The 26,000-nt window shown below is 44.4% G+C and overlaps 1 protein-coding gene across 3 annotated transcripts in view; it reads left to right on the top strand.

The window, feature by feature from the left end:
* The first annotated feature begins 479 nt into the window (after positions 1–479).
* Positions 480–26,000, top strand: part of RAB10 (RAB10, member RAS oncogene family) — a 46,283-nt gene continuing 20,762 nt past the window's right edge. For all 3 annotated transcript variants that reach the window (XM_086631463.1, XM_086631461.1, XM_086631464.1), the window contains exon 1: positions 480–624. In XM_086631463.1, coding sequence (XP_086487589.1) covers positions 498–624 — 127 coding nt within the window. In that variant the 5' untranslated portion in view covers positions 480–497. The remainder of the gene's footprint in view (positions 625–26,000) is intronic.

Raw genomic sequence — 26,000 nt, 5'->3', positions numbered from 1 at the left:
TCTCTCCTATCGGCCCCGTTGCCGCCAGGGGCGCGCTCCCGGGTGCGTGCGTGCTGACGTCAGGGGCGTGCGCGCCCCCGCCCGGAGGCCTGCGCGGTTGCCGAGTGGCGCGCGCAGCCTCGGCAGCGCCTGTGAGCAGTCGCCGCCGTCCGGAGCAGCCGTGCCGTGCCGCGCTGGGCCGGGTTGGGCCGAGCCGCGCCGAGCCGAGCCGCGGGGTTATGCGGCCGGGCGCTGCCGCCTCACCGTGACGAGCAGCGGGCCCGTGGCGGCGCGGGGAGCGCGCGAGGCGCCGGGGCCGCCCCACGACAGGAAGCCATTTTGTGGGCCCCCTCCTCCTCCTCCTCCTTCTTCGCCGCCGCCCTCGGGAGCGGCGCGGCCGGTAGTGCCGGCCGGGGTGGGCGGGCGGACCCGCGGCGGGGGCGCCCGGTGAGCGAGGGCGGCGGCGGAGGGAGCGAGCGGGGGGCCGGAGCGGGCGGCGGCGGCCGCCGCGCCTCCCCATGGCGAAGAAAACCTACGACCTGCTCTTCAAGCTGCTCCTCATCGGGGACTCGGGCGTCGGCAAGACCTGCGTGCTCTTCCGCTTCTCCGACGATGCCTTCAACACCACCTTCATCTCCACCATCGGTCAGTGCCTCCGCCGCTCCCCGCGCACGCCCTCGGCTGGGCCCCCTCGAGCCGAGCCCCCAGTGCCCGCGCCCTGGGGCGCTCCTGCAGCCCTCTCCGGGGTCTGTACCCCGGCGCTCTGCCTCCCCTCGCAGCTTTCGGTCAGGTTTGCTCATCTCGTGTCAGCCCCCGGGGATCCCCCGTCCCCCCGCCCTACCTCCAGGGCAGGCGGCCGCTCCGCTCACGCCCGACGCGGCTTCGCCCCCGCCGCGGGCAGGAGCCATTTGGTTTCTTTCCGCAGTTGGGCGCAGCGATTTTCTCGGCCGTCGGTGACCCTGAGCGACCCTCTCTTTCCCCACCGTGGGGGCTGCGTTGGCAGCTCGCCCCCCCCCCCCCCCCCCCACCTCGCTGCCAGCGGGAACCCACCTGGCTCCTTCCGTCACCGGTGAGCCTCCGGCCCCCGCACGCCGGGGGAGGGGGGGCTGCCATCCCTGCACAGTGCCTTCGCCGCTATTGATGTGGCTTAGCAGAAATGATTACACTCGTGGGTGGGGTCTGTTTTCTCACCCAACAAAGCTGTCCTTCCCTCGTTCCTGAGGGAGCCGCCGGGCTTCTGGCAAAGCCGACTTCAGCCCTTTGTTGGTGTGCAGCTCCTGACTGTGGTATTTCCTTCGACATCATGAAGGAGAGCTGTATATTCCATAGGCTTTGCTTTTTCTGTTTAATCTACGGCTGTGAGGCAGGCCTTGTACCTAACATCATTTCTCCCTAGGTTTGTCAGAGAGGTTTGCTTTTCTTCTCCTGAATGCTATCTTGTTTTGCGGATGAAGAGTTCAGGTCAGCAGCTTCTACCCTTCTTAGTGACTGACTCTGGCAATTTAAGAGAATTCATGCCTCCACTCTTTCTTGCAGTACCTGCTGGTGTTAAGGTTTGCAGATACCTACCACGCATCTGGAAAAAAAGAAAATCTCTTTTGGGGGCGTTTGAATTGGATCTGGCTTTTTGTGCTTGATCTAAATCCTTTAAATGATTTACCATACAGCTGTTTGCCAAAGGTGGGAGAACATAAGAGTATCAGCATAAATCTTAGTGATAGGTGTAAGTATACTCCTGTGTACTTCATTGTCAGTGTCAAAATGTCACCCTAAAAATTGCAGCTCAGGCTACAAGACATACAAAGACAGCTCTTAAGCAAGCCTTGGGTAATTTAAAGTGAAAGAAAGTGTATTTGAGACAACTAAATGTCAAGGCACAGTTGTTGCCTAAAAGCTCTTAAGGCCTCAACTCAGGATTTTGCTTAATTGTTTTGGGGGGTGTGTGCGACAGTTGCTTTATCCTGTCTCTTAACATCGCATACCTTGACTATGGAAGGCTGTATTTGTTTTGCTGCCGTGGCTGTAGTGTAATTCTGCGCTGCTTGGCAAATTCTCGCCTGGATCACATGGCATTTGTTGCTTTCTGAGTTCGCTGGGAAGGTTTATTTCAATTCTCAAAGTTAAAAATAGTCCATGTCTTAGTTGAGAAGTCAGGGGATATATGGTGGCTTTTGCTTCGGAGAACTTGTACGTTTAGGGATTGGTGATTTTGGTAATTAGTTCTTGGTCTATATCATGGTAGTTTTTGAGCATTCAAGCAGAATATCGTCGGGTTTAGTAGCAAGTGTGCACGTGCAAAGTTGGGAAGTGTTTCTGAACAGTCAAACCGATTTAGATCAGTAAGTATTTATTTCTAGGGTATATAAAAGAGACTGTTGGTAGTGCATGTGCACTGGAAGGCAAACAAGTTTTATTTCCTAAATTCTGAACTAAATGTCTAGTTATGGTAGCTGTGAACACCGTTTGATGACTGGTTGGTGTGTCAGACTTGCGGCTTCACAGACTTTGGGAGTACAAATAGGTTTTCCATGTGGTGCTAAATTCTGGGTGCTTAACTGCCCAAAGATGACTTAAATGTATTGTTTCCTTAGTTATTCTGTAAGTAATTGGTTAATGAGGAAACCTGGAGGGAAAGCATCCTGTGCAAGCAGTGTCAGTTGACAGAGAAACTGTGTGGTAGTTCCTTTAAGCAGCCCATCCTTGAAGGAAAACTCTTGAACTGGGTTAAAACATCTGTCCATTTAGTTGTTCTCTGCATTATTACAACAAAGCGATTGAGTAATCTGTCTGAAAATAGTAGGTTATTTCTAATTACCACTGGTAACCACAGTTTTTAGACTTAGGTTTTCTGCTGCTGCAGCAATGGCAGCAGCAATGACAATCTGGGAAACGTAACACAGGGCCTGAAAAGGTGCTTTTACCGGTGGTACCTGCTGTGATCAGTTCTCCCACAGTAGCTGCACAACTTGGGCTGGTTTGGCAGCCGGAAGAGGAGAGTTTCAGGAAAAACCTCAGATGGAGTCTTTGACCTGTAGCAACAAGGAAATACTATTTCCAAAGCACTTACGTACACAGCAGATGACATTGAAGGTGACTGACTTATTGGCTGAATCTCTCCTTATATTAAAAAACAAACAAACAAACCAAACAAACTTGGTAGCTTGTTAGCTCTGATTCATGCTTTTGTGTTTACACTGAGCTCCGCCAAGAACCTGAGATAGTCCAGCATGTAAAATGTGTAGTAGTACTGGTGGCTGTGAGCAGGGACTGGTTTGCTCTTCCCAGTCTTTATAGGAAAAGTTGGGTCTCAAAGAATATCGAAACTAGCCCGTGTCTGTAAAAGACAAGGTGGGGGAAGTGTTATAATGCTATAAACCCAAAAGCTTGTCTGCATATATAAGTGAAGATACAATAATAATACATTTCTAACTCACATTAGTAACTTATGTTCACTTATGTCTGTCTTTACCCATTTTAAGGACTGATTAAGCATGCTCTGTGATGGCAGTTCGGATATAATTTACTATATGTGTAATTTGGTATACTCTTTAACATTTGGCTTTGAATCACTTCAATCTAATATTTCCTGCTAAAACAGCAGTTAAGCTTTTGGATGTGATGAGGTGCCTGTGTGAACGATTTCATTGCCCTGTCTCGAGGTACTATAAATAATCCAGATGGCTCTTCTGCAAGAATCCCTAAGTCATCGTAACCTCCCTGGAGAGAGCAGGGGCCTTGTCCTCAAACGCTGTGTCGCTGTTTTCGGGTAGAAAGAATAAATTATAGAAGCCTTAGTCTATCACAGACCATTCTTGTTTATAATAGCTCTTCAGTAATTCTCTGTTGCAAAAATCATTTTTACAGTGTCTTTTTTTCTTTGACAAACTGTGGTGATTTTCAGTTGTGCTGTATGGATTGAGTGAGGTCTGTTGTGGTAGCTGTTCCTCTGGGCAGTGGGTTTCCTCTCTGGTGCTCCTAAGCACTGAAGCTTCTCTTAAATGGACTGCTGTCTGGTCTCCCCTCTCCCCAAATACTGCTAATTTTAGTGCTTCCTCTGCTGCCACTCACGCTGCCAGCAGATTTTCTTTATTTTTAATATCAAAAATGTTATTGTAAGTAGCTTCCAGTCAATGTATAGTTGAGACCTTAATTTTCTTTAGTAATTTTTTATTGGCATTCAGCGTATCAAGCTGATGAGTTTGAAGTGAACCGTCAAAAAATGATCTGTTGGAGCTCTGCGGGTGACGCTGTGTGAAGCTGCTCAGGGTCCGCAGGTGAAGCGCCGGCCTTGGCGGCAGGGGCAGGTAGAGAGGGCTGCTCCTGCAAGGGTGTCTGAACGTTCGAATGTCAAAACTGAACTCAAGCGTATAATTGCTATTGTTTGACTAAGTAAAATGCAAATTAAGATGAGTCACAAAAAATGTTTTCCCATGAAATCTGACCACCTCTAGTAAAGTGCTCAAGAGAATGAAGCGTGTGTAATTATTGTGAGATTCTCTCTAAATGCTACTGATGTAGGTAAAGCTTTCATGGATCTTAGCCCATACTGAACATGCAGCTGTGTGCTGTATTTCTGGTCTTTACTCTCGCTGACTGCAACTCAAATCCAAAGAGAGGGAGAAAAAGCAGTATACTTTTTGAGGTTTGATCACCCCATATTTTTTTCAGAACACAGCAAGGTCTTGATGCCAAGGCTGTGCTAGGAGTGTGCAAAACTGTATTGTTTTAAATGTAAAGGTATATGAAAACTACTTTCTGATTGAATCCTTTTTTTCTCAGTTTTTCTTATTTTTTTTAGCCTTTATTGGAAGTGATTGTTGAGTTGCTAAGCACTTGCTTTGGAATCATTGCCTATTGGTACATTTAAGCAGTGATTTTTTTTTTTTTAAATAAGTCCTCAAGATATCAAAAATAGTAAATATAACAAGTTTATTCATACATCTTGTGAATATTTGTTTGCTCATGATTTTGATGTATTAATATTGGGAAGGAAGGAGTCCCAGATAGAGAATGGGGAAAAACTTGATCGATGGTGGGAAAACAAGCTAGATATTGTTTTGAATTGTGCAGATGTTTTTAGCTGTATGGAGGTTGCAAAGAAGTTGGGAAAATAAGTAGTTTCTGGGGTCCAAAAAAAGAGTATTACCACAGCAGTTGAAAGTACTGGCTTGCTTTTTCCTTATATTCCTTTTCTGTCTTATATCTTTAGCTTGTCAGCTTGTAGGAGCAGCAACTTTTGAGTTTTGTATTGTTTCCAGGCTATGGGTTCAGTCTTTATCTGACTCCTGGCATGGAACAGGTGAATTAGGAAAAATAAAAAAAGCAACCAACAAACCACCCTCCCAACAAAACCCCACCCCGACTCCTATTCAGCCCTTTCCATGACATGGGGTCCAGAAATCATCAGGCAGCACGGGATGCAAAAATAATTTCTACAAATAGGTAATTGAGCTGTAAAACTTGCTGTCACGGGAGGTTTTGGACAGGAAAATACAAATGGATTCAGAATGAAAGTAAAAAATTGAAGTGGCTCCATCGGTGGCTGTTGGACGTGATGCTCTGGATACAGTCTTCGAGCTTGGGAAGCCCCTCAGCTCTTGTTTGCTGGAGGCCGAATGAGGATTTTTCCAGTTCGCCCAGAGCGAACTGGACTTACGGTGCGATTGAGGGCGTTTGTTTTTTTGCTTTTTTTTAATCTAGGGCCATGGGTAACGAGCAGCAGTTTCGCTTGTGCACACCTTGCAGCACTGATGAGAAGCGTGTGGATGGCCATATGGTGAAGAGCTGAGGAACTGAACTGGTTGGAAACTTTTTTTTAAACATAGTTGTTTTTTCAGCTGAGCTGCATCAGTTCCCTGATCTTGTTTCTTGTGTTACCATATAAATCTGTACTGGCGGAGCGCACAGGGCTTCTGGGGACAGGGAAACACTGGAATAGGTGACACTCATACTGAAAATTCACTTTTGGAGTTGCAGTTCCATGACACAAAGCACTTGGCAGCTGCGCCAGTGCCTGGTGCTCCCTCCACCCTGCCCCCAGCATGAAACAAACCCTAAACTGGTCTTGTTCCTTTCCCTGCACTGCTGCTGTCACTGTCTGGGGCCGGAATCAGTTGGTGGAGGGTGAGAATGCTGCTGAGCTCTGTCCTCAGGCACATACCTGAGCGTTGGCAGCACAGGACACACGGCCCCGCTGCTCCTTTTTCTGTTCGTCCTTGCGCTGACACGCTATTAATGTGCAACTGAAACCAATGGGCAGCTGTTACCTAAATGTGCTAAGTATGATCAGAAGACATGGAGACGAATGGGAAGGAGCGTGTGTGAAGGTTGGCCGCTTCGATGAAGCCGGCACCGTGTCCTGCAGGAGGCTGAACTGTTGCTTCAGCAGTGAGTGGCAAAGATAAAAAACGGATGAAGTCACTAAGGTTTTTCTAGGATAAAGCTTGTCTCAGATTCGGGGCGCAGCTGGTAGCTTCTCGTGACAGGCTGTCCGTGTGATCCATGGCCTGCTCTTGAATTTTACAAGACCAAATGAAATGCCTGTTGACGTTGGTAGAAAACTTGCTCAGGAACTGCTAAGCTGGGATGCAGCCTTCATTTTAAGAAACCGAGGACTGGTTTTTAGTGCCTTGTTGAGCAATAAGCACAACTGTGGGGTGCAGAGAACTGACTTCCTCTTGACTTCTTGATTTACCTCTTTAGAAAGAAAAATCTGTTACTCCCCTCTTTTTCCTGCAAAAATGCTTAATCTTTTCTACCCTTTAAAGTTAATACTGATATTTAATTAGAGAATCGGTTGAGTCTATTGATATATGCTTCATCAGGAGGTAGGAAAAAACCTAATCCTGACTCGAAGGAGTGTTTTTAGCTCGTGCTAAGCAGATACTGCTGCCTGTGGTCCAGCGGTGCTGCACGCATGGGGTTTTGCCCTGGCAGGCCCTGCTGGCTCTGCCTGCTCCTGGCAGCCCTCGGGAGCAGGGTGTGCACCACTTCCACCGCTTCGATGGCAGCAGCTTGCCCTTGTCCTCCTCCTTTCTCGAGCTGTGGAAGGGCAGCGTGTTCTTGCTTGTTAGCGGCGGCATGGAGGGAAGAGCAGAAGAATTTTGGGAGGGATAGTGGCTGGGAGCAGGCTGCTTCTGCCAGGAAATTCATCCCACCTGGGATTGAGAAATGCCTGGGAAGGACATTGGATGAGAGCAGGTTGCATGGATTCTCCTGACAGCAGCAGCCGTTGCCTGTTTTGCTATGTGACCTTCTGATGACACATAAAGAAGAATTTCAGCCAGTGTTGATTTTGTGGTAACCCTTGCGAGGGGGTAAGGTACTTCGGAAATGCTTTGTGAAAAACGACCTTGTCAAATTCCTGGTGCTGTGGGAATTCCCTGTCTGGCCCTGGGGAAACAGGGGAGAGACCAGAGCTGCTACTGCAAGCCTGGAGTGTGGAGTGTTTCGGTACGACTGAACTGTGTGGGTTTTTCTTCTCTGCGTGGGTTTAACTAGAAGTCTTGTGTGGGTTTAACTAGAAGTCTCTGCGTGTTTTTGTTCTTTTCTGTAGCTAAAACAACTCAAGGCTTTCTTTCCCACTGGGATTGTGACTTCTACACTGCGTAACCTGGAAAAAATACCCAATGTGTCTTGCATTTCTGAAATCTGACTTAACGATCCTTGAGAGGCCTGCTCACTTGATTGCCATTAAATATGGAATACCTGCACCGACATCCATACCTGTACAGCTTTTTCCTCAAGGATGCTTTTCCAAGTGGTACGTTTTCATATTCAGACTAGTGATTAGCGCTATAGATACCAGATACACTGAAGCGGTTGTTGGACCGGAGGGAGTGCTGGAAACATTCGCTTCCTGATAATGTGGGCCTGGTGTGATGTCTTGCTTTACTTACTGGGAGTTCATAGAATCATAGAATGGTTTGGGTTGGAAGGGACCTCAAAGATCATCCAGTTCCAACCCCCCTGCCATGGGCAGGGACACCCTCCACTAGACCAGGTTGCTCAAAGTCTCATCCGGCCTGGCCTTGAACACTTCCAGGGATGGGTTCCTTTAGTGCTGCAGTCTGACGGGGCTGGGATCAATGTCATCCTCAGTGGGAGGCCGTCTTGGCCCAAGATCTGAGCTCCAGAACCCTTAAAAGACGTGGTTACGCAGATGAGTAGTACTGTGATAACTACAGGTGGCTTTCTATTTTAGGTCAGGGTGCGGTACCACTGACTTGCCTGTCCTTTGATTTATGAGGCTATCAGAAGGTTCATTAAAGCTGATCTTGTCAGGTCGTGTCATCTGTGGCTTATGAGATCAAACTGTTGTGCCTGTTTCGTGGCAACCTTCACTGAACAGCGTGCGCCTGGTGCCCAATAAAAAGCTGTTCTGCCCTCTGAAGTGGTTATATCTTAACTTATGTCTCACCAGCATTTTTAGTCTTCTAGAGTAAGGCTGATCTTACATTTTACTTCAGATATTCGGTTATTAACATCAGGACGCATGAATTAACCTGTTGATGTCTGACGTATTGATGTGCCAGGTGTCATCTCTCCTGCCCTTCTAACCATAGGCGTGTTACCTGTTCTTCCTCACCACCAGATCTCACTGCAGCTGACTTCCCTGTAGGTAACTAACTTGACTGCACTTCTTAAATTGTTTTACTATTGCAGATCTATAGTAGATGTCTGAACTTTGATAATTAAAAAAAGTTGGTAGCAGTATGTAGATGTTTCCAGTTCTTAGCAATCTTAATTTCACACCTTCCAAGGCTTGCTGCAGCCTGCATCTGATCCCCTTCCCTTCCTTTTCTGAAATGGGATTCGTCTAGCATAACTGGTTAAAAGCTGAGCTGTCAGCATGGGCTAGCTGTCTAGGCTCGTTCTGTAGTTGGGATGAAGGAAATAAGGACATTCCATCCATCTGAACGTGGCAGTGTGTACGCACGCCTCTCTGTCACCTTGGAGGAAGCTTAGATGTGTAGCTTAATATAGCTGTCTAATTGTTGATGAAATGAATCCCACCAACGCTTCTGTTTTATTAAGCACACTGTGAAATGCTTTCATCTCAACGTAACTTTTTCATCTTGCCAGTAAACAACAAAATGAATTTTTTTTTTTAACTACTCAAGTTTCTAACAAAACCAAAGATCCTACTGACTAGTTCTTTGGGTTTCGTACTTGCCATTGGTACGTCTGGGACAGGAGGGACCAGAAATGCAAGTTTTCTGGAAAGTCTGGTGCTTCTCATTCTTAATTCAGTGAGCAGGACTGGTGAACTGAAATGCCGGTGTTTTGCATGGAAGAGGGCTCAGAAACTCAGCCTGTAAGTGTTAGACCACTAGTGTCTGCTCAGTCGTGGTGGCCATGTGCCCCAGGACACATGTCCCAGCATGCTTGAAGCCTTGACCCAGCCAGAGAAGCAGGAGGATGTGGCTGCCCGTGTTCAGGTCCCGGGCGTTCACTGCGGTGCTGCCTGAGGCTGCTGCTGAGGACAAGAAGCAGTGGACATGAGTCACAACAGGGAAAACTTGACCTGGGTATTGGGAAAAAATTGTGATGAAGGTGGTCTGCAACTGGAATAGAAATGCAGAGAGATGATGGGATTGCTGTCCATGGGGTAATGGAAATATTCCTAGAAGAGACCTCAGGCAACCTGAGTTGACTTGGCCCTGCTGTGGGGTGTTAGAAGCACAAGCTCCGTGCTCCACAGCCTGCCTTGGTCTCGCTGTTGGTCCTGTGTGCCAGGACAGGACCTGGGTTGAGGGTCCAAATTCCCAGTGTGTGTCAGAGCTGCTAGTGGATCCAATCAAAAGCACTACAGTCTGGAGAGGTTCCACCTGGAAGTGGAATTCCACCCTCTTGTGATCTTCACAATGTTAGATAGTGGCCACCAGCTTTGTAAAGAGCTTCTAACAAAGTAGTTTCCTAAGAGGTAGAAGAGATAACTGATAAAGGAGGGCATGTGATGTCTTGCACAGAGCCATTTCGGGTGCTCCTCATCCAGCTTTTGCAGGAGCTTCAGCGCTGCTGCCGAACTCTGGGCAGGCACCTCTTCGGTCAGAGTTACCATCAGCACTGTGGTTTCTCACCCTGTAACTCATGATGCTGCCGGTCCAGCTATCAATAAAACTCTTGTTTAACCTCAATTCTTTCCGTGTAAATAGTGGTGTCATTTTATAACATAATTCCTTTCAATATCATCAACAGATGCTTTGTTGCAGAATAGGTGTGGGATACAGGGAGCTCGAGCAGGTCCTTTGCTGAGGCCGGACGGCTGACTGTAACCTCTCCTGCCTTCCTGGCAAAGGGAAATGGGTTTATTCCATGAGTATTGAAACCAGGAGTCTCTGTGGTTGCCTTGCAAGTGAGCATCTATTCTAGAGGTGCGATGCCTTTTCGCTAGAGTAGAGGGTTGGCAAGGTGCTAGCTTGAGGCTTTTTTCTTCTGGCAGATGAGGTGTAGCTGACCTTGCTGCAGCATACAGCAGACTAAAGAATCCAAACGAGTCTTACAGCCTCCAGTGCTGCGTTGGGAGAGGCCGATGTTTTGGGGTAGCAAGAACTTTGGATTCTAGGTGAGTTGTGTGACATTCTTCCATTTTATTCCACCCTTTCAAAGGTATATAATGCTGTTTCTCAGGCTCTTTCTGTGAGTTCAATTGTGTGTCATAGTATCAGTAACAGCTAAAAAAGGGAATAAAGCTTACTGATAAATGTGATGCTTCTGGGCTGTATTGTAGCAATAGGCTTTTTTTTTTTACTTCAAGCTTTTTTTCCTGCCGATTAGCTGACAACGCTGCCATTCATCTTCTCACTCACTGGAGAACTTGGAGGTTGGGTAGAGCCATCTGATGTTATAATACTTGATCTCCTCCCAGAGTAGGGAGTTGGAGGAACTTTTATGGTCATGCTGTGCCATGTGGCTTGAGGTGTGGAAATTGTCTTACCAATTCCTAGAACTTGGTGTAAACCAAAGATCCATACCTGCTGCCGTTCTTTGACTCTGAAGTCTCTGCTTCTTCATGCTGAAGCGTTCATAAATTAAAAGTTTTTCTGAAACGTAGGTATTGGAGTGTATGTATAAGCTGATATTTCGTAACTGCAAATATCCTAACCCACATGACAGCTGCTTTAGCTAGATACGCGTGGAATTGTACTGATGCAGTGCAAGCAATGGAGCTTCAGAGTTGAACGTACTAAATTTAATACTGGACACAATGCCGTTCTTTGGAGTCTACGTAGGAAATAATAGATGTGTCCTTAACCAGCAATTCTGTATTAAAATTTTGCACAGAAAGGGCTGGGTCACAGCTTATCTCCAACCCTCTCTTAAATGCAACGATGCTTAGAGAGCATCTTAGACTGCAGTGCTTAGTGCTTTACTAATGTCAATGCGTATCTAATGCCAACAGGGACAGAACTTGCTTCTGTGGTGTAGTCTAGGTAGCTTGACTTAGGACACTTTTATAAATAATGGTAGTATTTTCTGTTTGTAATGAAAGAAACCTCTTCTTCGGGCAATAAGTAGTCACTTACGAGCTCGTGTTCTTTTCAGTGAGTTGGAAAAGGCAACCGGTAGACTGTTTCACCAGAGAAAACATTTATATGTCCAAGTGCAGTAGCTACCTAGTCCTCATAGAGCTGCATTGACTTTGGAAAACTTCAGACATACTGTGAGGTGTGTAAAGCGTTACAAGCTCTCATTTCTCAAATATTGATAGTGACTAAATCGTGCAAACAAACATCAAAAGCTGTTTGGAAAGAATCAGAGAATCTCTGACTCCTCAGTTTTGCTGTTCAAAGTTGGAAATCCCGATGTAGTACCTGTGGTGGGGGTGTTTCAGTGTATTTAGCGTCTGTCTTCTGTGGTGTGGCTGAAACTGGCCTAATAGAGGTCAGTGGGTTCAGCTGAGAGTGTATGTTCAAGCAAGTGGCGTGGTCTGAAAACATACGTGATGGTCTCTCCTTCCTTCCTTTGGTAGCTGTAGCAGTAAGGAGTTTTAATTACTGAAAAAAGAAGTAACTGAATTTCTGCACTGCAGTAAGTCATTGTTACAGAAGCTGGGAAGGCAGAGAGCTGCTGGGCTCTTCTTCAGCTTCCTACTAGTTACAACCAGTTGACTGAACCTTTTTAAGGACCTCCAAGATGCAGTACCTGCCTCTTTGGTAAAGTTAATGTTTTTCCTGAGTGAATCTCCCTCCCTTCGTTTATGTATGGTCTGTCTTGTCAATCTGCTGAGTATAAATTAGCCAGGGTAAGTGTTAACTTGAATTTTATTTTTATGTAATTTGAGGACAGAATTACAGTTAGAGCAAGTAGTGACAAATTTTCTGTTTCACAAATAGAAGCAGTTTATGTGAAAGCAGATTCATGTACCGTATTTATTTTCTAGCTAACAAATATAGCATAAGTAGGCCAGGACATGCATGAAAACTGATTTAAATGGGATGTAGCTGAACTTGAACATACTTAGCGCACATCCTTGGTTGAATTCTCCTCTAAACCAATCAGTTGTGAACTTGTGTGTGGACTGTCAGCTTTCTAGAGTCCAGACCTTTCCCTGCCATGGTTTTTAGGTGTGGGACCTAATGGGCTTTGCTGACAAAGGGATTCACAGGGAGAGGCAGCTGCTTCATGTGACACCCCCTCTAAAAATCCATGTTGGTAAAGGTGGCTGGCAGAACTCTGCTGCACGGGCAAGAAACTTATTGACTATATGAGAAAATGAAAGATGTAATGTCAGAGAATTAAATCAGCCCTTAAACCTGGAATTAACTGACACTGAGCAGAGATTATTGCTGCATGGGAACAACTCTGAAGTAAGTACTGTTTCTTGCTAGAGCTTCATTTCCTTTTTTTTCCCCCCCTTGCTACCTTATGAATAAAAACCTTATTGTTTCTTGGTATGCATAAAGCATCGCTAAAATAGTTCCTTCGTTCATTTTCTTTTGTTTGTGGGAGCCTTGTGTAAGGTTTAGCTGCTGGAATAACAACATGATAAAGTTTCTTTTTTCTGGAAGAAGTAACTGCTTGTGCTGAAGCTCTGCGTGGTCTCACAGACCTATGTGACAGCGTAGGTGGGGTCAACAGGAAGCTTTAGTTTTCTTTCTGAGCAGAGATTTTTTTACATGTAAATTTGAACTGTACTTTCACATGAGTTCTGAAACTCCTTTCAGGGAAGGAATATGGTTAAGTGAAGAGAGATCCTGTGGAACCCTCATGGGTTGTCTGTGTGCTTTCTGTGGCCACCTCGGATCTTCCGATGCTGCATCCTGTATTGAGGACTGTTTAACACATAAACCTCACTAGACAAAAGTCGCGTTAATGCTTACAAATGAGATGAAGGCAGCTGGAGAGGAGAGGATGAGGCGGCTTTGTAACTGATTCATGCCTGAAAAGTGGCTTTTGTCCCTGTCATACGTGACAGGTTACTTGCACCAAAGTGGGACACTCTGAACCTTCGTCATTGTCTGGGATCTCAATTTTAGTCCACTTGACGTGAATGTCAGGTAGGCTCACTGCACCCAAAATTTGTGCAGCTGTGCTTTGAACACCTCTACTGAATTAATGCTTAAGTTAAACATGCAAGATTCTTAACTGTTGGAAACGGCTGTCACTTGGTGTCCAGAACCTTGTGTCTGCATCTGTTTTACTGGGAAATGGTCCTTGCCCTGGTTATCTCCTGAACTTTGCCCAGGCCCTGATATGGAGAGTGCTATCTCTCACATCAAACCCATGAGATCAGAACTGTGTCACGAACACTTAGCCCACTGGGTCAAGTTGTGGTCCTGGGGACTTCTCTTGCCATCAGCTGGCTTGTTGTTGGATGTGGTCATAGCGTGATCTTCTGTGTTCAACACCCTGGAGGGTTCACGGGCAGAGCTGTGGCAGTTAAAGAGCTCGCCCAAAGTCCCAACCCTGTTGCTTTTCCAGAGGTAGAAAACCATGTAGGTCTTGTCTACTGGCTCAGCTCTCCCCCGTCAGTTTAAATTGCCAGTGGTGCATTGGTTTATCACCCAAAAGTGTGGCTTGAATTGCTGAGGCGTGAATGCCTGTGCCATTGTCACTCCCTCTGAACATGGAGGGAGTGGTGCCTCCATGGTGCCTCTCAGGGAAAGGTTACTAGAAACCAGATTGTTTTGAGCTCTTGGAGATTTAGCTTTAGTTCATTAAGACACTTTTCCCTACAGACCTCCAGTCAGGCATCCCTAATTAATGTTTTTAAGCTTATATATCTTAGTTCCTCCCTTGGAGGAGTCATTATCTTCACTTTACAGGAAAGTTGTATCTTCTACTAATCTTTGTGAATAAACTTCATTACTAGATTTTTAGTTTACAGACCAGTATTTAAATGTATGCAGCAGATGGGGTAAGGGAGCCGGAACGTGAGATATGTGTAAAATTTTTAGTTAATCGCTGCCTGTCATTGTTGAACGAGGCAGTGCCATTTTAAAGTGCCTTCCGAGTGGGTACTAGTGGTGGGACCTCAACTACGAGACTGTACTGGATGGTAATGGTGCCCTTCTTACCTTCTGATTGTTTGGATTTGCTGTTTTAATTCCAGATATGGGGATAAACAGCACTTCACGTTGTAATCGATCTATTAAACATCTGAACAATGCTACTTGAGGAGAAGCAGCTTCATGGAATTCTTGACGTGTTGATACTGTTTCCTTCCTTACAGCCCTGTGACTTCTGAGACCTACATGCATGGACATAATCTGTATTTTAAAAAGGAAAAGAAAAGTCTTACTGCTTGTGTTCCAGCTAATATTAAGACGTAACGTCTGCAAATATCCGGTGCATAGTGGCAAGGTCATGGACTTCTCTTTATCAAAGGGGAGTAAAGTGGAACGAAAGAGATATCAAAATGTGTTTCTGAAGATGATTCAGATTGCCCAGAGAAGTTGTGGCTGCCCCATCCCTGGAAGTGTTCAAGGCCAGGCTGGATGGGGCTTTGAGCAACCCTGTGTAGTGGAAGGTGTCCTTGCCCATGGCAGGGGGGGTTGGAACTAGATGATCTTTGAGATCCCTTCCAACCCAAACCATCCTGTGATTATTTTTTTTAATATAGGTGACAAGAACAGTGGAAGGTTGGAAGGTCACAGTTGCTGTGTAGGTGCAGCAACCTTCTGTATGGAGAGGAGACAATTCACAACACCTCTGTCTCCTTGATGGTTATTATTTTTTTTAATACTGCCCCCAAGTGCTCTTAAAGAATTTCTGGTAGCAATATTCACTGCTGTGATGGTTTACTCCAGAGTTACCATGTAGGTCCTAGCTTATGATTTTAATATAAACCTCTAAAGAATGATCGTTGAGGAGGTTTCAGGCGAGGCTAGAAGCGAGAGAAAATTTTGGTGCACTGGAGGGCTGTAGCCTTGACCCAGATTTAACATGCATCCTTGAAACAAACGGATGCACAAAGGAAGCTGGCATGCTTACAGCTCGTCTGTAAGCTGTTCCGCCTGCTTTGAAGGGAAATGGGAACGCTTCAAAAAGAATTTCAAGTTAGGAAAGCGTCCTTCACTCTTGTAGTTCTGAATCTTATAATTCTGAACATCCTTGTTTGTCTCTCAAGTGCCTGGTGGCTGTGGGTGCAAGACATGGCAGGTGGCTCGGAAAGCTGCAGCAAGGCAGCGTGGGTGGGGAGGCAGCAGTGCGGCGTGAGGATCCCCGGTTCCTGCAAACCCTGATGATGGGAATGAGTTCCCAGTACGGGGGCCTTTCCCAGATAAGAGATCAGGATGGATAACAATGGCCTTCTATTGTTCTGGGGGGATTAAGCCAGATATTTGGGGAGGATATAAGGCAGAGTACTGGATTTGTCACCAAAATGAATATTCAGCTGAGTCCCCTGTATCAGTTAGTCAGTGTTGATTTGCATAAATCAAATATCCCTGCAACGCTGAGCTGTGTTTGTTCATGACGTGTGGCAGCATTTGAAAGCACAACAAACGTAGGCATCTGGAATGGAAGAATGTAGGTCACAATAAGAAGCTGCCGTCTCGCAGGATTGTCATCTGCTTCGTTAAGAATAGATTAATTGGTAGGAGATGATCTGGCAACAGTGCTACTGCTCATGTCTCGTGTTCTGCCTTAACATGACCAACTCTGGAATTTATCTGTGTTGATCTGGTATTAGTGAAACTCAGCCTGTAAAGAGAGTTTTACAAAGATACCGTAAAATCATACTGAAAACCTGAAGATTCAGGGAAGAGCTGTGGTCACTAGGAGGGGCTGATAGGACTTGATCAGTCTGTTGAAGAGAATCTCTAGTTTAGCAGATCTTGTGTTAAAAGCTAAAGGTAGTTTGAGAATCTGTGTTCCTAAAAATAGATGCTATATGTAATCAAGTGGTTTATTAAGATACACACTGTCGCATAAGCTGAAGATTCTTAATCAGTGATATATGCTAATCTTTACAGAGAGGTGTTGTCATAATTACTTTTCTTGATACCTGCTCTACAAAAATACCAGTTTTCAGGACCCTTCAGGTCCCGTGCATCCCTAGCAGTCAAAGATACAGCTATTCCCCCAGTAGTTTCTCTGCTTGTGACTACTAACGTTGTTGAGAAAAACAGTTCTGAGTAGCTGTTGCTATATTGAGGCAGTGTGATTTGAGGCTGCTGACCTGGTGATACAGGAGTGAATTCAAGTGATAGTTGATGGGGGCACTAAAACAAAGCACACAATGGGTCGTTTGGGGAATGGGTGGCAAGTAGAGCACTTGGGGAAGGTCCTTCAGGAAAGAAGAGGCTGCTAGGTGACACTCAGTCTGAGGGTAAGAGAATTTAACATGAGCGACTGGATGTGTGGGAGAGAGGAGTGGAAAAAAAATCACTAATCACATCATGATTTGTGGCTAGTGGAATTATAGTAATTAAATCTTGTGTTACTGTTACCATTGCCCTCCCATGTGTAGCTCGATCAAAACCAGGCTCTCCAACAGGACACTTCCCTTCATGGATATTTCCTTTTAACCAGTTGTGGAACTTAGACTACTGGAATGAACTAAGTGTACATTTCCTAAGGTTTTGTGTAAGGTATGTGTTACTTTAGTTAGGTGCAGCTTTATGTGCTCTGTAAATGCTGAGTTGTTAGGACTTGAAACCTTGCAGAGCAGGAAGAGTGAGTTTGTGTGGCTGCTCTAGTTTGCATGCCCTGCACTAGGAAAATCTTAGTGCAGAGAAGATGAAACACTGAAACACATGAATTCATTGACTTTCTATTTTACAACTGCACAAATCCATAGTCTGATCATATCTGGAGTACTTCATTACGCTTCTGGTCACTGAATGTCAAAAATGATGGAATTAAAGGTTTAGAAGAGGACAGCAAAGACAGCCAAGAGACCGTTTCAGCAGCACCTGCTCTGTGATTCCTGATACCCTCTGTGTTGGTCCTGGGGAACTGCTGCTGGTTCTCCCCATAGCCTTCTCCGGGCACTGGCTCAGACAGTCCCGCACTGCCTCAGTTCATTTTTGTGGCCCCTTTGCTCCGACGTCTGAGGCTCTGCTCACTGCTCCTGGTGCTGGGCTGCTTCATCGGAACAAGTTCTGCCAGGTGCTCCCTAGCCTGCAGCAGAGTGGGAGTCCTGAGTCATTGTGACTTTGGAGACTGCAAGGAAACTCTCATGTAAGTTTGTATCATGAACCATTGTAGTCTTTTTTTTTTTTTTTTTTGAGGGGAAGGGTGGGTAAACCTTAAAGCATTTACTTTCGGTCTGGTGTGATAGTAGAGCCTCGAGTTAAAATGAATGGGAATTTGTGACATGGTCTAACGTAACCACTAAGTGGTGCCTGTCATCTGTGTGCAGCAGGTACCCTACGTTATTCATAACTTTGCTTTGCAGCAGTTGGTCAGGAGTTACCTCGCGCTGACAGCAGCAATCGGATTGCCCGGCTCTGTGTGTTCAGCTGGCGAGAGATACCTGTTTGCCTCCTCTGTTCTCCATCCACATCTGGCTGTGCTCTTCTGATGAGCACTGCTGAACTTAAAGTTTGGGAAAGCAACTTACAAGCTTCTCGCTGTGTCAGGATATGCAGTTTTGTTTTTGCAGAAGTACTAAAATTGCCTTCAGAGTACACCAATAACTCGGTCACTGACTGATGGTTGCTGCCTGGTACGGTTTTCTCCTTTTGTTTTTCTTCTCTCACCTGATCCCCTGTGCTAACCAGAACAGGCACGTTCAGTAACATCTTGTTAGTTTTTAAAAAAACTTATATTAATATATTAATTATTAAATTTATTAGTAATTTTCTTTTATATAGGTGCCTGATTTTTGCTTTGTCTTACAGCAGTGTTTGCTTGTAGCGGATAATGTCCCTTCAGCTTTTGGAGTCACCTGCAGTACTTGGGGCACTTGCAGGTTTTATTGTGTGGTCAAGAAAACTAAGACAAAAGCAGAAGTCTTGCTGGAGAGTGTAGCTTGCTCCACATGCCAGTCTTGAGCTGTTGCCTTGGCTGTTTTTATTGAAATGGAGATGATAACATGGACTTGAGACACGTAAGAAACTTGCTCTGGTTTTTGTAGTGGAAGGAGCTGCTGCTGGGGTTGCCATTATAACAGTACTAACCAGAACTTGTGTGTCTATCTGGGTAGAGCTTTGCTTCTGGCCACGCACTCCTTCCTTTCACCCCATGCTCTTCCCCAGCTCCCCACCTGACGGTGGAGAACACAGCACAGGCAAGCACTGGGGTAGAACCTGAGGTACCTGCCCTGAAATGATCTGCCTGAAGATAGCCTGGTCCTGAGACTGCTGCAGCCCACATGGGCTGTCTGACCTGATCTGTATCCTGGGGTAGGTTAGCGTTGTGGTGGATGATCCATGACTGACTACGGCTCTGGGGGAGCTACAGAAGAGGTTGGTGGGTCTGAGACACTGAGGGAGGGGATTCGGAGGACTTGCGTTCTGTCATCTTGGTTTTCACCTTTTCAAAGCAAAAGGGGAGATGTTTGTTTTGCATGGATGTTTGTATTAAACAATACTGTGTTTTTTCTATTTCTTCAAAGAATTCATTGCCACACACAAATGTAGAAAAGATACATACGAGTACTGATATACATAGAAGTACATATATGTGGGAGGCTGAAGATCCGTCTGTGTTGTATGTATGTGTACACATACACAAAAGAATATCAGCAGATAAGCACGTGTGTGAAGTGAGCTTTCTCCTGAAAGAGGAAGACTAGCTATCTCATTTACTTAGTTACTATCTTGTTTACTCATAAGATTAAATGTACTTGGAAGCTGGAGAGAGTGGATCAGTACTGTAAAACCGAGGGGTGTGGAGCTGCCATAACTTTTTGTACATCCTCCTACAAAGGCATGAGCAAAATTAGTATTGCCCGCTAGGTTTAAACTAAGAGCACTGCATGTTTGCATCTCATCAGGCTCTAAAGCGTTGACAGGCTTCTTTTTTTGATTCGATCACTCATTTTTTGTTGTTGGTGACATTGGCTTTTCCTCTTCTCAAGTAGCTGACTGTGGTACACGTGATTGAGGATAAAGACAAGAAAGAGTTCAAATGCAGTGTAATCCCTTACTCCTGGTGAATAAATGTCGTGTTAGAGAAAGTAGTTATGGCCTAAAGAATCAGTTCCTCTTCTGAATCTACAGTTTCTCAGTACTGCTTAAAAGAAGCCAAGTAGGGCGAGTTTTTGGGTTTCCTTGTTGTCTCAGTCTCTGTCATAATCTCATTAAGACTTGCTTCAGTCTCAACAAGAGTTTGAGACTTTGCCTAGTGATGCCTTTTATTGTTTTATTGCAGTTTTCTCCTGAGAAAAAAGATTTGACAAAGAATTAATAGCCACAGAGATCCACCTCTTAATTAGAGAAGTTCATGCGAGATGTAAGCCACAAGCAATAGGGGAGGATGATGTGAGTTCCAGCTCCTTTTAGAGACCAGTTATTAAGAGTTTTCTCCTCTGTAGCTGAATGCCATTCTTCTTGCCAAAGGTAGCAATTCTATATTTCAGAAAGAATTGCCATGGCTGCAGAGGCCTGTCCCAGCTAGCCTAAAGCTTCCTCCTATTCCTTACTGCGTCAGCTCGATTTTGCTCTCTGATGAAACTTGTGCTTTCACTCCATCTTTTGCCAAAGGTTGAGTCTGTGAACAGCTTGAGTTTCTCTTCCAGAACAGTCTGAATGGGGATTAGTTTGCCGACTTGCAGAGTATTCCTAAATGCTCTATTAAAAAGTTGTACATCTTATAAGTGGCGCTTTGTGATGGATGCCTCTTCCTTTCTTATCTCTTATGGGCAAGTGAAAGGAGACGTCACACCAAATGTGAATCATTGTCTCAGCAAAGTCCCAGGTCCCAGTATTGGTGTGACACCTGGAGAACCTAGCGTTGAGGATTTGTTCTCTGCTGAAGGTGTGAAGAAGGCAGAGAAACTTTAGAAATCCAATTCATATAAAGCCTCTGAAGAATAGTATTTGTATTTAAAATGTTGAGTGTGGTTGGGAATGTTGTATATTCACCCTGTGTAAGTATGAATACCTTGTAGAATAAATACTTTGAAAGACCTAAGTAGTAACTGAGATCATTAAGATCTTAGTTAAAACCTGAACTCTTATTTCTTGCTTGTGTTTGGCTTTGGAAGGAGACAGTATGTTCACATCCAAAGCTTTTTTACAAAATACATGATCTTAACTACTTCCTTGATAACAAATGTTAATGTCTGAGTGTTCTTAGTAAAATAACATTTTGAAGTATTAAAGCTTGGTTGAAAGACTTACGTTGACTTCGAAGAGTTTACAGTTCTGAACTTGAAGTATCTGGGAAGGTTGTTGTTGGGAGGGCTTGGAGGAATCAAGTTTTTATTAGTGTTATGCTCTAGAGATTAATAAAATTGATAAAGCAGTATCTGGCTTAGGAGTTTGTTTTAGAAGTCATCTTCTGCATTAAGGTGTTAAGGAAGTCTTAACAGTATTATAAATCTGTCTCGCGAATTGAGGGATCTTATAATCAGGTAGTTGTATAAAAAGACTAGGCAAAGATCTGCAGAGATCTCTGCCTTGAAGTTAATTTTGTAGTTTTAAAAGCTTCCAGGCTTAGTTATTGCTGTATCTTCCTGCTGTTGATAAGTTTTCTTTTATTGCATTTTTGCTTTTTTAAATAAAAAAATTTAGGGCTGTTTATTGGGCCCTGCTGTAGGCTGAAAACATATCTGAAGGATACAGATTTTTGTCTGCTTCGTGATGGTGTTCTTGTGCTGACTAGGTGTGTCACTGTGTTTACTCTTTGTGTTAATGTACCACAAGTCGTGAGGCCGTGTTCCTTCTGACTTGGTGAATTTGAAAGTTGTTGATTCAAAGAAAGGCAGCAGATGGATTTCTTTCTACCTGGTCAGTCTCTTTCTTTACTTGACGCTGGAATTTCTAAAAAGTTAGGCTGTAAAGATAAGATGTATATTCTTTTGTGGCTGCCCCATCTCTGGAGCTGTTCAAGGCCAGGTTGGATGAGGCTTTAAGCAACCTGGTGTAGTGGAAGGTGTCCCTGCCCATGGCAGGGGGGTTGGAACTGGATGATCTTGAAGGTCCCTTCCAACCCAAACCATTCTGTGATTCTATGATTCTATTAGAGCACTTGCAAGAGCTGGACCTTGCTTCAGTTGTTTGGCATGGATTAGTGTGGGGCATATCCAGGTGTGCCTCCAAACCCTTGAAGAATGTGCTGTAGCTGAAGCTCTGAACCGTACCTTCTTCAGGATTACTGCCCACTGGTAGGGGGGCAGGTGAAAAGGGCCATCCAGGTGGCTCTGGCACTTACTGGGAAATGTGAACGTGGTCCAAGTTCTGCTGTGTTAATTTGGATGTTGATAGCTGCAGTTTAATTACACTGTTCAAAGTACTTGCTGTTGGCAGAGCCTGTAGCACAAAGGTGGACAGCTTCAAGACACAAGATTTTAGTGTGAATTTGTGCACTTTTCCTTTTCTCTCCTGAGTTGAAAATGCCTAATAGTGTTACAGTGTATTTGCAAAGCAATGGCTAAGAAACGAGGTACAAAATGCACTTATTTCTATGCTGCTTACCGTTTGCCTGCCGTTGATGGGGGTTTGACGTGCAGGTTGGCCGTCAGCTGCCAGTGCTGCAGTGATGCCCCTCTCTTGCCCTACATTCCGCTTCCTACCGCCCAGCGTCCTCCCCGCGCTGAATGCTGCCTTTGTTTGCAAAGAATGCACACAAAATTTGTGCTGCCTGAAAAGGGCTAGCTCATCGTTTGTAGCTCTGAAATGGGCTGGAAAATAACTTTTTCTCTCTCCCTCTTGTGCTGATGGCATTCTATCTTTTGCTTTTCAAGTTGGTTTGTGATTTACCAACAGAAGAGTGATCTTTACAAAAGCTTGGCAGGGGCTTGAGGAGGTGTAAGGTGATATATAACTGTTTGGATGCAGTGATTATGGATTTAAAACATGCTGTTCTGCTGACGCAAGTCCTGGGTCTTCATTAATGTCTTTGAGAGCAATGGAAATGCAAAACCTTCAAGCAAATAGTTCTGTATTCACCAAGACAGATATTTAAACTTACACAAATAAAGCCAGAATGCTTCGTCCGGAGTTGTTGGCAATAACCTCTGCTGATGTAGGGACAGCAGAGCTTGGCTTCAGTGGCCTGATGCACCAGTCTGACCTTCCAGCTTCGGAGCTCCTCTTGCTCTCCGTGTTTACAGTGACTGGGCAGAAAGGACGTTCAATATTTGTGTAAGGGCAGATCTTGTTTGCACATACCATCAGATCAACTAATGGTACTTCTTAAGCCTTAGTACTCAAAGACCAGTAACCTAAAGAATCCGTAAATAGCTTCAGTCTTTTTTTTAAAGCTGTGAGTTCAGTTTTTGATCAGACCTGGGCCTGTATATTGCTATAAGCAGCTGGTACAAGGCTTGAATTTGGAAGGAAATCCAAAAGTGAGCCAGAAACCTGGGAGGATCTGCCTGTAAGGAGACTTCGTTGTTAAACTGCACAAGCCATGCTGAAGCGTAACAAACATTTCCAAGTTTTTATTTGAAAGTATGGAGTTCTGTTAAGTGCTTAATAGGCTGGCAGTGTACTTCTAGGTTTTTCTGTGAATTCCAGTTTGTCTTGTTGAAGCTGATGAATATCTTATCTACACTTAATAAGGGAGTAATTTCATGCTTATCTTTAATTCATTAGTTCTGTCATTATCCTCCTGTGATGGTAATATGTCTGTTCTGCATGCTGTTCAATTTTTATACCCGTTACCCTCTTAAGCTCTTTCCCGAACTTAATGTTGCTGGAAACTCCCCATACCTGTAATCTCTTCTCTCTGAAGCCTTTGTGTTTCTGCTGGCGTAGTGTCACTGACAACTTCCTTGGAAAGACCCAGAAGTGAATGGGCATTATAGTGATGCAGAAGTTAAGTTTTTCCAGTCAGTTAAAACTACTTTGGAAGTATCTGGAGGTGAATAGTCATTACTATTTATAACAATCTTTCTGTTATGAAGGCTGAACTAGTATTATATTGTAATTGGAGTGGAAGCTGAGTATAACATGGGATTAGAGATTTATTTTATCCCCAAATACTAGAGTTAGCTAAATCTCTCTCAGTGCAGAGAAGAGTTAATTTCTTTGGCGGGGTTAATAGCTTACTTTATCTTAATGCGTAAGAAGTGTCTGTCAAACATCCTGCCTTATCTGGGCAGAACCTTAAAAGTGTTGCTGTAGAAAATACTTTTATTTATGATCTTTTGGCAAATGCTGTGGAGCACTACATCATAACAAACGACTAAACGCTATAAAATGTGGGGATAGTTAGGTGTATTTGGGGCAATTTCGTGTGTTGGCTATTAATCGTTCAGCAGATTTGTTTTTCAGACCACGTGCGTATGGTATGAGCTATATCGATTCATAAATTTAACTTAATGTGAGTGAAGAAGTACTGCTTTGGCTAATTGGAAAAAAATGGAGCACTGACCTGAAACTGAGCTCTGAAGGTCCCAAGCTGATGTTCTAGAATTAGTGGACGACCTCAGCGTTTAGCCACTGTACTGCTTTAAATCTTTAGAAATGAGGAATTTATACTCTGGTTCATGTTTATTAAATACTTGGTACCATAAGAGGCTCCATGAGGGGCTGCATTTGATATTTGTTTAAGGGTTATTCCCTGTTTTCGTTTTTGACTGCATATGTGGTAGGTGTCCATCTAGCAAGCGCCGTCCCTGTTTCTGCCCATGCATGATGCAGGGCTGTGCGGAGGGCGAGTCGTCTTCCCCCCCAGCATCTAAAATTGTGCAGCCTTTCCCAGGGAGGCTCTGGTATCCTGATTTTTATGTGAAAAGATTTTTATAATTTAATATTTCAACGTTAAAATGACGTTGAGTGTGCAGTATAGAGAGCTACAAGGAGTTGGACTTGGTGGAGTTTAAAGCAGGCCTCCCATGTAGACTTCTTACGTAATAGTGTGTTTCATAAATTCTGTTTAATCTTACTTGTTATAAAATGACCTTGTAGATTTAGGAGGGAAGTTTGTGATTGCAGCTGCTGCCTTTTAAAAGTCTAAATATAAACATTTTTTTGAAAGCATGAAAAATTATCTGCAGTGTTTCTCTGATTTGAATTGAAAGTCAGAGCTCTGGCATCTAATTACTGTCAGAGCATTTTTGAGAAGATGGCTTGTAGTGTTCCTGCTCCACTGGATGTATAGTCTATGCTAATAATTTTTGCAGGCAATTTTGGGAAGAGAAGGTTGAAACAAGATGTGGTCCTCAGTCATGCCTCTTCTGCTATGGAGGTGCTGGTGGAGGGGATGCTCATCCTGGCTTATCTGGCGTAGGCATCCGTTTTGGTCTGACTCCATCTCTTCTGGGGAAGAGCGATTTCACATTGCACAAATGAGGTTTCACCAAGGTCTTACACAACGGTGTTCGTATTTCCCTGCCTCAGATGGAAATTTCTCACCAGGTGCCTGCAAGACCATATTTGCTTATTCTAGGGTTGCCTCTCCACTGGATTATAGTTACTCTGTGCAAGTAAAATGGTGAATCTCTCAGCCTTCAGTCTGTCGTCTTTGTCGTGTGAAAACAGCTGCTGGTTCACAGAAGAAATTCTTAGGTAACAGGCATGTAATGTTGCATTTTGTACTGCTGACACCCATCCCTTCTTTTGATTCTCTCTTCAAGATTATCAGTTTCTTATTTTAATTGTTTTGTACAGTGCCTCTCACTTTTGTAAGCAGTAGGCTTCAAATAGGACGAGTTATTACACCAGAATGAATAATGAAAATGTTAAATACTGGTTGCAGTGTTGATCTCCGCTAATTATCTGTCTTTGGTTTGATAGTTTCTTCTTTCCTGAGTCTTCTCTGGACAGCTTTATCTCCTCTGTCCTTGCACATCCCATAGTTAACTAACTTCCTTGCAAATACCATTTCAGCTTTTGCCACAAATTAGCGTGTGAATTATTTTGTATTAGTAAGTAGTTGTATTTGTGTTAACAGTAGAACCTTACTCATTCTCTGTCAAGATGGTCTCCACTTACTCTGTGTTTTGAGGGTCCTGGTTAGGCACTTCTGTCAAGTCTCAACTCGGCTTGTACCACGTCAGAGGTTGGAGCAGGGATGGACATGAACGAAGAGACGCGGCAGTTGGGTGCCAGCTTAGGCCGATAACTTGCCTTTTATTGCTGGTTGAAAGCTTCGTGTTGCTTAAACCCTTCTGCTTACATTACTGGAGCTTGAGGTTGGCGGTCTATAAACCATGCGCGCATGTGTTTAGCTCGAGAGACAATTTAGGGCTTCTGCTGCTCGTTTCAACAGTGTAAAAAGCAAGATGACTGTTTTTAATAGTCTGGAGCCTTGTCCCATGCTCTGGTGTAGGCTCTTGCACTGACCTCTTGGAGTTATGTTAAACACATAACAAGCATTAAGATTTCTGTAGTTAATGTTACTCTGACAAGTAGATTACTGGAACAAGATTAACGAAAGGAGAATCTTGGGCGGGGAGAAGGGCAGGTTTTTTGAGAGGATTCTGAATTGGTGGCATCACAAGGATTAGACATAAA

The sequence above is a fragment of the Tauraco erythrolophus genome, chromosome 2 (assembly GCF_009769465.1).
Source record: "Tauraco erythrolophus isolate bTauEry1 chromosome 2, bTauEry1.pri, whole genome shotgun sequence".
NCBI lineage: Eukaryota > Metazoa > Chordata > Aves > Musophagiformes > Musophagidae > Tauraco > Tauraco erythrolophus.
Note: the sequence above shows the minus strand (reverse complement) of the source record. Positions and strands in the feature narration are given on the sequence as shown.